At 42.0% G+C, this 14364-nt stretch overlaps 1 protein-coding gene across 4 annotated transcripts in view; it reads left to right on the forward strand.

The window, feature by feature from the left end:
• The window catches only part of gria4b (glutamate receptor, ionotropic, AMPA 4b), a 263186-nt gene that overhangs the window by 80905 nt on the left and 167917 nt on the right, over window positions 1–14364 (forward strand). For all 4 annotated transcript variants that reach the window (XM_034177668.1, XM_034177666.1, XM_034177669.1 and 1 more), the window contains exon 3: window positions 7855–8094. In XM_034177668.1, the coding sequence (XP_034033559.1) occupies window positions 7855–8094 (240 nt within the window). The remainder of the gene's footprint in view (window positions 1–7854; window positions 8095–14364) is intronic.

Below are 14364 nucleotides of genomic sequence, written 5' to 3' on the forward strand. Positions count from 1 at the left end.
TACTGATAGAATAACTCCATTAATGTAAATTCTGTCATTTGTGCAAAGTTAAGATATAACGTATCTTTTAATGTTGAATAATGCACTAATTCTGAAGTTTTGTAACAAACAAATCAAATCAATTTTTTTTATATAGCGCCAAATCACAACAAACAGTTGCCCCAAGGCACTTTATATTGTAAGGCAAAGCCATACAATAATTATGGAAAAACCCCAACGGTCAAAATGACCCCTTGTGAGCAAGCACTTGGCGACAGTGGGAAGGAAAAACTCCCTTTTAACAGGAAGAAACCTCCAGCAGAACCAGGCTCAGGGAGGGGCAGTCTCCTGCTGGGACTGGTTGGGGCTGAGGGGAGAGAACCAGGAAAAAGACATGCTGTGGAGGGGAGCAGAGATCAATCACTAATGATTAAATGCAGAGTTGTGCATTTTCATTGGCTTCCTGTTAATTCTAGAATAGAATTTAAAATTCTTCTTCTTACTTATAAGGTTTTGAATAATCAGGTCCCATCTTATCTTAGGGACCTCGTAGTACCATATTACCCCATTAGAGCGCTTCGCTCTCAGACTGCGGGCTTACTTGTGGTTCCTAGGGTTTGTAAGAGTAGAATGGGAGGCAGAGCCTTCAGCTTTCAGGCTCCTCTCCTGTGGAACCAGCTCCCAATTCAGATCAGGGAGACAGATACCCTCTCTACTTTTAAGATTAGGCTTAAAATTTCCTTTTCGCTAAGGCTTATAGTTAGGGCTGGATCGGGTGACCCTGGACCATCCCTTGGTTATGTTGCTTTAGACGTAGACTGTGGGGGGGTTCCCATGATGCACTGTTTCTTTCTCTTTTTGCTCCGTATGCATCACTCTGCATTTAATCATTAGTGATCGATCTCTGCCCCCCTTCTCGGCATGTCTTTTTCCTGGTTCTTTCCCTCAGCCCCAACCAGTCTCAGCAGAAGACTGCCCCTCCCTGAGCCTGGTTCTGCTGGAGGTTTCTTCCTGTTAAAAGGGAGTTTTTCCTTCCCACTGTGGCCAAGTGCTTGCTCATAGGGGGTCGTTTTGACCGTTGGGTTTTTCATAATTGTTGTATGGCCTTGCCTTACAATATGGAGCGCCTTGGGGCAACTGTTTGTTGTGATTTGGCGCTATATAAGAAAGGGGTTGATTGATTGATTGATTGTGCCCCTGTTCTGTGGAATGATCTCCCTGCATCAATAAAACAGTCAGATTCTGTGGAGACTTTCAAGTCCAGACTTAAGACGCACTTATTTTCTCTTTCGTATGGCTAGCATACTGGTATAGTATGTTACGATGCTTTTTACTCTTTTTAAATTAATTTCGTTAGGAAACGGAGCGGGCTGTGGCCTCAACTTTATCCAAATCCTGGGTCTTTTAGTGAAGCTTAGGGCTAGTGGTCGGTGATCACCTTAGTATTTCTTCTGTTTTTCTTTTTGCTTAATGGTGACAAATTATACTGTATTTGTTGTCTTTCTGCCACTCGATACTGTTTTTTTTTCTCTCTGTTTGAGGTGCGGCTCCATCCAGAAATGGGAGTGGTGTCTGCTTTTGCAGGCCGCCCAGCTTGTGCACCACCAACATGGACTCCCAAAATGTCCTTTTTTAAACCAAAAGATTCCCCCTGTCTGCATATATAGTGATGGTAAATTGCATGAGATGCGGTTTCAGGCACGCCGTGTGCAGAGTTTATGCTGCCGTCCATTGATTGGCCTGACGTGTGGCGAGCTCTGACCCGTTTGTTCAGTGGAGTGTGAGGACAACGGATGCTGTTTCAGGGTCACTGGTGGTGTGGGACTAAATGGACCAGTCCAGGAGGCCGGCCCATCTCTCTGTCAGGTCCGTTTGATCCTCGGTGGCCTTTTTGGACAGCAGTTGTCCCGCTCTTCATATTCTGTGGCGTCTCTCAGCAGAAGCGGAAAAATGTCACATCAGAAACTCTTCTTCCTGAAATTAAAGTTGGAGTGAAATATCAAATATCAAATATAGGAATTGACTTTTTCATATTTGTATTCCAAAGATGTTTCTCTTTACTGCTGGAGTTAAAATACTTGTTATGACTCATTTTGCATGTGATGATATAGATGTATAATATTTAAATCTGAATGATGAACACTGCTGCATGCAGAATTATATTTCCAGTATTAAAAACACTGATAGGAGAGTGAGCATTAAGCTTCCCAGATTGTCTTAGTCCTCGTGTCCACATGGCATTTTTTTCCTGGTGGAAAAGCGCTGAGTGAGCACACAAAAATGCTTCATCCCAGCAGTTTCAGCTTTTTCTGTGGAGGGTGCTCCTCATGGAATGTTTCTGTGGTAACAGTAAAGTGGTCAGGAAGACAAACTTATGATGTACACCAATAAAATGTTTTGACCCACAGCCAGAACCAAGTATCTGTCCAATCTACTGTCACAGATGAGGGTTTTTTTTTTTTTTTTTTGGTCTCTGTTAGATTTTGAATGACAAACCAGCAAAATTGGACAGATGCAAAATAATCCTCTACTTTTCCTTAAAAAGGTGCTGCAGTGACATCATGGCACCTTTCTGGAAAAGTTGAGAAATTTTCAACTTAAAAGTGCTATTTAGGTGTCATATCTTGCTTGCTTGCCTCTACTGGTGGTTGGCTCTCACTGCAGTATTGTATCACTTCCTGTTCCGGAGCACAGCGGTGTTTTTCTGTATCTGTTAGCTGTTTAATCTGCGCAGTTAGATTGATCTAGTTATCTAGATTACGATTTGTTTCCCAGTGTAATCTTTACGTGCCTTAACTAAAGCACTCCTTCTGCTGAATCACCTCTAAATGATTTACACATTATTCACTTTGCGTGTTTTTAGGAATCCACTAGCTTAGCATAGCTACTAGCTCTTAGCCGATTTAGCATGGCGGCTTCTCCTGTCTCTCCCGCACTTTTCTGCTCTGGGTGTGAAATGTTTAGTTATGCTCCGGCCTCCTTTAGCAGTAACGGTACTTGTAATAAGTGTAGCTTATTCGTAGCTTTGGAGGCCAGGCTGGGCAAATTGGAGACTCGGCTCCGCACCGTGGAAAATTCTACAGCTAGCCAGGCCCCTGTAGTCGGTGCGGACCAAGGTAGCTTAGCCGCCGTTAGTTACCCCCTGGCAGATCCCGAGCAGCCGGGAAAGCAGGCCGACTGGGTGACTGTGAGGAGGAAGCGTAGCCCTAAACAGAAGCCCCGTGTACACCGCCAACCCGTTCACATCTCTAACCGTTTTTCCCCACTCGACGACACACCCGCCAAGGATCAAACTCTGGTTATTGGCGACTCTGTTTTGCGAAATGTGAAGTTAGCGACACCAGCAACCATAGTCAATTGTCTTCCGGGGGCCAGAGCAGGCGACATTGAAGGAAATTTGAAACTGCTGGCTAAGGCTAAGCGTAAATTTGGTAAGATTGTAATTCACGTCGGCAGTAATGACACCCGGTTACGCCAATCGGAGGTCACTAAAATTAACATTAAATCGGTGTGTAACTTTGCAAAAACAATGTCGGACTCTGTAGTTTTCTCTGGGCCTCTCCCCAATCGGACCGGGAGTGACATGTTTAGCCGCATGTTCTCCTTGAATTGCTGGCTGTCTGAGTGGTGTCCAAAAAATGAGGTGGGCTTCATAGATAATTGGCAAAGCTTCTGGGGAAAACCTGGTCTTGTTAGGAGAGACGGCATCCATCCCACTTTGGATGGAGCAGCTCTCATTTCTAGAAATCTGGCCAATTTTCTTAAATCCTCCAAACCGTGACTATCCAGGGTTGGGACCAGGAAGCAGAGTTGTAGTCTTACACACCTCTCTGCAGCTTCTCTCCCCCTGCCATCCCCTCATTACCCCATCCCCGTAGAGACGGTGCCTGCTCCCAGACTACCGATAACCAGCAAAAATCTATTTAAGCATAAAAATTCAAAAAGAAAAAATAATATAGCACCTTCAACTGCACCACAGACTAAAACAGTTAAATGTGGTCTATTAAACATTAGGTCTCTCTCTTCTAAGTCCCTGTTGGTAAATGATATAATAATTGATCAACATATTGATTTATTCTGCCTTACAGAAACCTGGTTACAGCAGGATGAATATGTTAGTTTAAATGAGTCAACACCCCCGAGTCACACTAACTGTCAGAATGCTCGTAGCACGGGCCGGGGCGGAGGATTAGCAGCAATCTTCCATTCCAGCTTATTAATTAATCAAAAACCCAGACAGAGCTTTAATTCATTTGAAAGCTTGACTCTTAGTCTTGTCCATCCAAATTGGAAGTCCCAAAAACCAGTTTTATTTGTTAGTATCTATCGTCCACCTGGTCGTTACTGTGAGTTTCTCTGTGAATTTTCAGACCTTTTGTCTGACTTAGTGCTTAGCTCAGATAAGATAATTATAGTGGGCGATTTTAACATCCACACAGATGCTGAGAATGACAGCCTCAACACTGCATTTAATCTATTATTAGACTCTATTGGCTTTGCTCAAAAAGTAAATGAGTCCACCCACCACTTTAATCATATCTTAGATCTTGTTCCGACTTATGGTATGGAAATAGAAGACTTAACAGTATTCCCTGAAAACTCCCTTCTGTCTGATCATTTCTTAATAACATTTACATTTACTCTGATGGACTACCCAGCAGTGGGGAATAAGTTTCATTACACTAGAAGTCTTTCAGAAAGCGCTGTAACTAGGTTTAAGGATATGATTCCTTCTTTATGTTCTCTAATGCCATATACCAACACAGTGCAGAGTAGCTACCTAAACTCTGTAAGTGAGATAGAGTATCTCGTCAATAGTTTTACATCCTCATTGAAGACAACTTTGGATGCTATAGCTCCTCTAAAAAAGAGAGCTTTAAATCAGAAGTGCCTGACTCCGTGGTATAACTCACAAACTCATAGCTTAAAGCAGATAACCCGTAAGTTGGAGAGGAAATGGCGTCTCACTAATTTAGAAGATCTTCACTTAGCCTGGAAAAAGAGTCTGTTGCTCTATAAAAAAGCCCTCCGTAAAGCTAGGACATCTTTCTACTCATCACTAATTGAAGAAAATAAGAACAACCCCAGGTTTCTTTTCAGCACTGTAGCCAGGCTGACAAAGAGTCAGAGCTCTATTGAGCTGAGTATTCCATTAACCTTAACTAGTAATGACTTCATGACTTTCTTTGCTAACAAAATTTTAACTATTGGAGAAAAAATTACTCATAACCATCCCAAAGACGTATCGTTATCTTTGGCTGCTTTCAGTGATGCCGGTATTTGGTTAGACTCTTTCTCTCCGATTGTTCTGTCTGAGTTATTTTCATTAGTTACTTCATCCAAACCATCAACATGTTTATTAGACCCCATTCCTACCAGGCTGCTCAAGGAAGCCCTACCATTATTTAATGCTTCGATCTTAAATATGATCAATCTATCTTTGTTAGTTGGCTATGTACCACAGGCTTTTAAGGTGGCAGTAATTAAACCATTACTTAAAAAGCCATCACTTGACCCAGCTATCTTAGCTAATTATAGGCCAATCTCCAACCTTCCTTTTCTCTCAAAAATTCTTGAAAGGGTAGTTGTAAAACAGCTAACTGATCATCTGCAGAGGAATGGTCTATTTGAAAAGTTTCAGTCAGGTTTTAGAATTCATCATAGTACAGAAACAGCATTAGTGAAGGTTACAAATGATCTTCTTATGTCCTCGGACAGTGGACTCATCTCTGTGCTTGTTCTGTTAGACCTCAGTGCTGCTTTTGATACTGTTGACCATAAAATTTTATTACAGAGATTAGAGCATGCCATAGGTATTAAAGGCACTGCGCTGCGGTGGTTTGAATCATATTTGTCTAATAGATTACAATTTGTTCATGTAAATGGGGAATCTTCTTCACAGACTAAAGTTAATTATGGAGTTCCACAAGGTTCTGTGCTAGGACCAATTTTATTCACTTTATACATGTTTCCCTTAAGCAGTATTATTAGACGGTATTGCTTAAATTTTCATTGTTACGCAGATGATACCCAGCTTTATCTATCCATGAAGCCAGAGGACACACACCAATTAGCTAAACTGCAGGATTGTCTTACAGACATAAAGACATGGATGACCTCTAATTTCCTGCTTTTAAACTCAGATAAAACTGAAGTTATTGTACTTGGCCCCACAAATCTTAGAACATGGTGTCTAACCAGATCCTTACTCTGGATGGCATTACCCTGACCTCTAGTAATACTGTGAGAAATCTTGGAGTCATTTTTGATCAGGATATGTCATTCAAAGCGCATATTAAACAAATATGTAGGACTGCTTTTTTGCATTTACGCAATATCTCTAAAATCAGAAAGGTCTTGTCTCAGAGTGATGCTGAAAAACTAATTCATGCATTTATTTCCTCTAGGCTGGACTATTGTAATTCATTATTATCAGGTTGTCCTAAAAGTTCCCTAAAAAGCCTTCAGTTAATTCAAAATGCTGCAGTACTGACGGGGACTAGAAGGAGAGAGCATATCTCACCCATATTGGCCTCTCTTCATTGGCTTCCTGTTAATTCTAGAAGAGAATTTAAAATTCTTCTTCTTACTTATAAGGTTTTGAATAATCAGGTCCCATCTTATCTTAGGGACCTCGTAGTACCATATCACCCCAATAGAGCGCTTCGCTCTCAGACTGCAGGCTTACTTGTAGTTCCTAGGGTTTGTAAGAGTAGAATGGGAGGCAGAGCCTTCAGCTTTCAGGCTCCTCTCCTGTGGAACCAGCTCCCAATTCAGATCAGGGAGACAGACACCCTCTCTACTTTTAAGATTAGGCTTAAAACTTTCCTTTTTGCTAAAGCTTATAGTTAGGGCTGGATCAGGTGACCCTGAACCATCCCTTAGTTATGCTGCTATAGACGTAGACTGCTGGGGGGTTCCCATGATGCACTGTTTCTTTCTCTTTTTGCTCTGTATGCACCACTCTGCATTTAATCATTAGTGATCGATCTCTGCTCCCCTCCACAGCATGTCTTTTTCCTGGTTCTCTCCCTCAGCCCCAACCAGTCCCAGCAGAAGACTGCCCCTCCCTGAGCCTGGTTCTGCTGGAGGTTTCTTCCTGTTAAAAGGGAGTTTTTCCTTCCCACTGTAGCCAAGTGCTTGCTCACAGGGGGTCATTTTGACCGTTGGGGTTTTACATAATTATTGTATGGCCTTGCCTTACAATATAAAGCGCCTTGGGGCAACTGTTTGTTGTGATTTGGCGCTATATAAAAAAATTGATTGATTGATATAAAACAAATAATGAAGGTTGATGAGTGTGGTGCATGGAACGGACCCTTCAGCGATATCATAATGCAGAATTCCCGGATATCCTAATTCTGGGATAACTATAATATATCACGTTAGGTTTTAGCTCCAGCAGCAAAGTGCACCATACTGACATGCTGGCAACACAGTCGAGTCCTGTAAGCTTCATGTCCCTCCACATTTTCTCAGAACATCAACATGACAATGGCGTCCTGTTGGCTTTAATTCTCCTCGTAGCAGCAGACACTGCGCTCATTAGCCACGTGGAGTAAAACAGCTGTTAGTTTGGCTCTTGACATGACAAACATTTTTGTGTAATGACTTTTTGTCTTCCAACCGAAGAACCTCAGGTGGACTTGTGACAGTGTTTCTTCCCTGGGAAGGCAGACATTAAGGAAACGTTGCAGAGGTTTGATCTCAGTAAAGTTTATTTGGGAAAAAAACGCTTGTTAGTTTGTTCAGGTGCATCGCACACAGTTCTGACATTTCAGCTGTTTACGCCATCTTTACTGAATCTTAGAGATCAGCTGGTGTTATGTCATTTTTAATTAATGGGTACTTTTTTGTTTTGTTTATTTTTTTCAGTTTGCTCACAGTACTCCCGTGGCGTCTTCGCCATCTTTGGCCTATATGACAAGCGGTCCGTCCACACGTTGACGTCGTTCTGCAGCGCTCTGCACATCTCCCTCATCACGCCCAGCTTCCCCACAGAAGGCGAGAGCCAGTTCACCCTGCAGCTCCGGCCGTCCATCCGGGGGGCGCTGTTGTCCCTACTGGATCACTACGAGTGGAATAAGTTTGTCTTCCTCTACGACACGGACCGGGGTGAGTGACGTTTAGTTTGTTCACAATGCAAGTTCTGCTTGTCAGGAGAAATTACGTCCTTCCAGCAAACGTTCGTGTCTTAAAACTCAAGAACCTTAAAACTCTCAAAATCAAAATTTTTATACATTTATCCTGGTAGGTCAAAGCTCTGCATGCAAAAATCAAACAAACAAACAAAATCCTACATTTCTGACATTTAGAAATGCCTTTTTCTTTCCTGAATTTTGGGTTTCAAGTAGGAAATGTACCAGATGTCCTGAAATGTTCACATCGCTCGCTAGATGGCGACATACCCACTGAGCCAGTCTGTATGTTGCGCTTGCTGCCCCTCCCGTCAGCAAAAGGGGGCGCCTGTAGCAGCTCCTTTACGATTCTTTTTGTTTCTGAACTTTACCTGTTTTTTCGAGGCCTGATGTCATGTATTGGGTTGATTCCTTTGAGGCCACGAACAGAATTCTTTTGTACAGTGCCCATGTTTCTAAATTTGAATTTGTTTTATTGTTACAATGACCACACTGATTGTTTGATCTGTATGTTGCTTGTATTTTATTTGTCTTTAATGTTCTCTTGATATTAACCTGTCTATCAAGACATGTGCTGCTGCCTTTCTTGGCCAGGTCACCCGTATCTGCTGATCATTCTCATGCTAATCTGGCTTGTTTGGTTCTCTGAATAAATAAACTGAAATCAACCTTCCAAGATGACTGAATGGACCTGTGGTCTTTGACTCTGTGGACTTTGACTCAAACTGTAAATATCAGTTGATTCTGTTTTAAAGAACCTGAGATCATGTCAGATTTATTCACTTTGATTTTAACACATTTTAACTTGAATGTGTCTAAAGGTTAAACTTTCTGCTTTTAAATGGCAAAAGCGATTTTTTTTTTCTCCAGCTCTTCTGTTTTCATTTTTTCTCAGTCCGTCCAATCTTCTGCCATTTCTCTCGGCTCTCTTATTCCCCCCGTGTCACATTTCTATTACAACACAAAATGTATTCGGGCGGCTGCCTGGATCACATCTCCTCTGCTCACTTCCATTTTCCAGGTGGCGGTGAAGCTGTGCTGTTCTCACTCAGCGCTGCAGTGACTCCGGGAGCAGATTAGTTTTCTGAGGTTCACAGAGTGAAGAACATACCACTCATTCCCCGTTTTTTTCTCTTATCTCAGGTCTGACATGCTTGAGTTGGTAAAAAGCTCCTTTATTCTGTGACAAACCTTCTCGTATCTAACGGCAAGTTCGCTACGACACAAAACCAAAATCTATTCTGAGACTAGTTGCAGCCAACGTCCTTGATTCAAAACCTAAACCTTCTGCTGCGAAATTCTTGATGTTTTACATAGGAACTTCCTGAGCAGGTCCTCTCCAGGACGAGAGATCCATCAATCCGGTGCTTATCCTGGGATTGTGTGGTGTGAAGTGGATAAGAGTCTAGGACTCCCCCAGGATGGGGCACCAGTCTGACTCTGATTACTTCCCCAGCCAAGATCAGGACCCATTTACAGCTGAATAGACTGAGACAAAGAAATTTGCACATCATCAGTTTAATCATGAAATCTGAAGTGAACCTTGAAAAGGAAGGAATCCTGGTTTGGAATAGATTTTTAGCCCACAGGTAGATGACATCAGAATAGAATAAAATCCAAGCTGTCATCCATTTGTGACCCTGAAGGGCCCCAAAAACGTCCATTGTGGTGGGTCTGACCCAATTCGTGCCAAATGTGTCTCCATATTGTTGGTCATTCAGGATATTTATTTTTACATTAAAATGATGTCATCATGGGATACTTCCAAAAGTGCAATTGTTTTACTTCACCAGAGGTGAAGCACAACCCCTGGCAAAAATTATGGAATCACCGGCCTCAGAGGAAGTTCATTCAATTGTTTAATTTTGTAGAAAAAAAGCAGATCACAGACATGACACAAAACTAAAGTCATTTCAAATGGCAACTTTCTGGCTTTAAGAAACACTATAAGAAATCAAGAAAAAAAGATTGTGGCAGTCAGTAAAGGTTACTTTTTTAGACCAAGCAGAGGAAAAAAATATGGAATCACTCAATTCTGAGGAAAAAATTATGGAATCACCCTGTAAATTTCATCCCCCAAATTAACACCTGCATCATATCAGATCTGCTCGTTAGTCTGCATCTAAAAAGGAGTGAACACACCTTGGAGAGCTGTTGCACCAAGTGAACTGACATGAATCATGGCTCCAACACGAGAGATGTCAATTGAAACAAAGGAGAGGATTATCAAACTCTTAAAAGAGGGTAAATCATCACGCAATGTTGCAAAAGATGTTGGTTGTTCACAGTCAGTTGTGTCTAAACTCTGGACCAAATACAAGCAACATGGGAAGGTTGTTAAAGGCAAACATACTGGTAGACCAGGAAGACATCAAAGCATCAAGACAGAAACTTAAGCAATATGTCTCAAAAATCGAAAAATGTACAACAAAACAAATGAGGAACGAATGGGAGGAAACTGGAGTCAACGTCTGTGACCGAACTGTAAGAAACCGCCTAAAGGAAATGGGATTTACATACAGAAAAGCTAAACGAAAGCCATCATTAACACCTAAACAGAAAAAAAAACAGGTTACAATGGGCTAAGGAAAAGCAATTGTGGACTGTGGATGACTGGATGAAAGTCATATTCAGTGATGAATCTCGAATCTGCATTGGGCAAGGTGATGATGCTGGAACTTTGTTTGGTGCCTTTCCAATGAGATTTATAAAGATGACTGCCTGAAGAGAACATGTAAATTTCCACAGTCATTGATGATATGGGGCTGCATGTCAGGTAAAGGCACTGGGGAGATGGCTGTCATTACATCATCAATAAATGCACAAGTTTATGTTGATATTTTGGACAATTGAAAGGATGTTTGGGGATGATGAAATCATTTTCAAGATGATAATGCATCTTGTCATAGAGCAAAAACTGCAAAAACATTCCTTGCAAAAAGACACATAGGGTCAATGTCATGGCATAGGGTCAATGTCAATGAGCAGATCTGATTTGATGCAGGTGTTAATTTGGGCGATGAAAATTTACAGGGTGATTCCATAATTTTTTCCTCAGAATTGAGTGATTCCATATTTTTTTCCTCTGCTTGGTCTAAAAAAGTAACCGTTACTGACTGCCACAATCTTTTTTTTTCTTGATTTCTTATAGTGTTTCTTAAAGCCAGAAAGTTGCCATTTGAAATGACTTTAGTTTTGTGTCATGTCTGTGATCTGCTTTTTTCTACAAAATTAAACAACTGAATGAACATCCTCTGAGGCCGGTGATTCCATAATTTTTGCCAGGGGTTGTACATCAGGAAGGGGACTCAGAACATCTTTAAATTGAGAATTTATTTATTTATTCATTCATTCATTCATTCTCTTTCTGCCACTTATACGTGTCTGGGTCACAGTGGATGTAGACCAAACAGCTCATCCCACACTTCCCTGTCCCCAGTCACATCTTCCAACTCTTCCAAGGGGATCTTGAAGTGTTCCCAGTCTATCTGGGAAATATAATCCTTTCAGTGTGTCCTGAATTCTGTATAACCAAGGAAACTTTGATTAAGTTCAAATAGACACACTGGAGAGATTATAATTCTCAGCTGGCTTGGGATCCTTCAGGAAGAGTTACAGGACTTGGCCAAGGATAGTGAAGTGTACGATGAGCTGCTTGCTCTACTGCCACTGGAACCTGCACCCAGATACGCGTTTGAAAATGAATGAATGAAATAGACATTATGTACCTGTGGAGAAACCCCAGAAAAACCAAGTTATCATCTGTTGGACTTATAGAGGGGTGTCTAAACCCAACTCCTCATTCACATCATGTCACCTGGGTAACAGAAGAAGTGAGGTATTGCCTGTTGGGATGAAGTACAGTGGGAACGTTATATGCTCCATAGTCGCTATGGTAGCCATGAAGGCCTAACAGGAACCCTGACCATGAGATGGCTAACTGGGCTCTGGTGAAACACATATTCCTCAATGGCAGATCAGGTGGAGGTGATGGCTTTATCAAACAACGGCTGTGAAGGTGGATGAAGGCGGCAGCAGGTCCTCAGATCCCGATTGTCTGGGATTTCCCAGCCATTGGAGGAGGCTAAGGATCTGTCAAGGACCATGTGTTTGTTGGCACATGACATTCCCACTTTATACAAGGCATCTCTCGATGGACCCTGGACACTTTCATGATCAGCAAAGAGTGACAGGAGCAGGATTGTGAATCAGAATTAGTGTGCATCAGGACTGAGCCTGTTCAGTCATCTCCGCTTCCACCGTCGTGTCCGGGAATCGATCAAGAGACGATCTTCCTCAACACAGAGGGATTACCATGACTTTCAGAGATATGGCCTTTCAAAGTTGGAAAGATGTTAAGTGTCTGTGCCAAAAAATGACAAGCCACCTTCTTTGGGAAAGAAGCCTATTTGAAGTATAAACCTAATACTGTGGATGTTCCATATTTGTCCCAAAGAATCTACAGACTACGTGAAAATGAAGCAAACCTGAGACCGTGATTGAGGAAGGGTTTTTATTGTTGTTGTTTTTAAAGGTGTATTTTATATCGATCGACCCTCCTCTGTTTAACTCTTGGCGATTTAGCTGAGCTGCATCAAATCGGGAGGGCCAATTTGGTTTTCATTGTTTTGCTCAAGTTCACGTCAGCACACAGATCAGACGTACTCAAGGATCAAACCAGCGACCCTTCATGTAACCGACGATCCACTCAAACACCTGAGCCGCAGTCACTCCGTTTGCTGACCTGAAATCAGTCCCGTGCTGTCACCTGTGTGACAGGATTTAGACAGCGATCAGAATCAAATGAACGCGATCAGATCCGAGTGGAGACGTGCGTCTGACAGGCGACAGAAACTGAAGCAAAGTGCTGCAGTTTGACTGGGAGCTGTCCGCGGTGCTGAAAACAAGCTGACGGCTGCTGATCTGCCGCAGTCACAGTCACAGCGAGTAACAGCGACTGACAACGACGTGACACGTAAAGCGAATCGGCTTTGAAAATCACGACCAGCTGTGGCGGAAGGCGAAGACGGAACTCTAGATCCTGTTAAAGTCCAAAAAAAAAAAAAAAAAAAAAAACCTGACTAATTCATCCCATGTTTGTCAGCAGAACATCAGCTGTGATGGATGTAACGTTTCTCCCTGATGAGTGTTAATTATGATGAACTGATTATTTAGTTTCTTCTTCACTCAGCCTTCCTGTTATTTTTATTTATTTATTTTTTGTCCTCCTGGTGGTCATTTCTAATTTTATCCACCTTTAGCTGATTAGCTGAAATGTGTTTGCTGCCTGGCAGCGCGTTTAATGAAAACGCTGCCCGCCAGCATTTTTCACCCTCCATGAAAAGCTGAGGGAGCTGGAAAAGCATCAACAGAAAATGAGCCTGACCTCAGACACTTCAAACCACGCTTCATCTTCCTGCAGGAAAGTTCTGGAAAAGTGTCTCTTCTGACTTTTTGGCTGAATGTCACAAATTCTTCAGAAAGGACTTTGGCGTCCCGATTTGTTGAGGCACAGGGCCAGCATCGAATCTGATGCCGAGCGACAGCACGCATGGCCGATCTCGTCAATGAGCCTGATTCCCTGCACTGAAGCATCATGGGAAGTTTGTAGAATCAAAGCCGCCGCTGGAACCTGTAGGCTTTTCCAAAATAGACACATAAAACATGTTGACACACGGAAAGGAAAAAAAAAATACAGAATAAAATGGGCAAAATGAGGAAGCACGAGGAGGGATGGGGAAAGGAATCAAGGAGGGAAGAAATTAGAAGATTAGAGGAAATGAGGAGTGAAGAGGAATGAGGAAAGGAGATGAAATAAGAAGAGAGGAAATTAGAGGATCAGAGGAACCAAGGAGAGGGATAAAATAGGAAATGAAACAATAAACGAAACAAGGAAAGAAGGTAAGTGCAAAGAAAACAAGAATGAAGAGGGAACAGGAGGGTAGGAGAGAAAAAAATGACAAATTGAGGATTTTGGAGAAATATAATGAAAACGAGAGAAGGACATAGGAGAGGAAAGGAGGAAGAAAGGAAACAAAAAGGGTCATGAAAAAAAGAACATGGATTAGGAAATGAGAGGAAAGGAATCCAAAGAATAAGAGACAAGAGTGAATTTTGTAGGAAATCTTAAACTTCTTGAAGAAAAGGAAACGAAGGAGGAAACAGTCATGAAGACAGAAGGACAAAGTGCGATGAGTCTAGTTACGCGGGCCGGTTAGCATCAGTGTTTACTGTAATACCAATGTTT

Source organism: Thalassophryne amazonica, chromosome 9 (assembly GCF_902500255.1).
Source record: "Thalassophryne amazonica chromosome 9, fThaAma1.1, whole genome shotgun sequence".
Lineage (NCBI taxonomy): Eukaryota > Metazoa > Chordata > Actinopteri > Batrachoidiformes > Batrachoididae > Thalassophryne > Thalassophryne amazonica.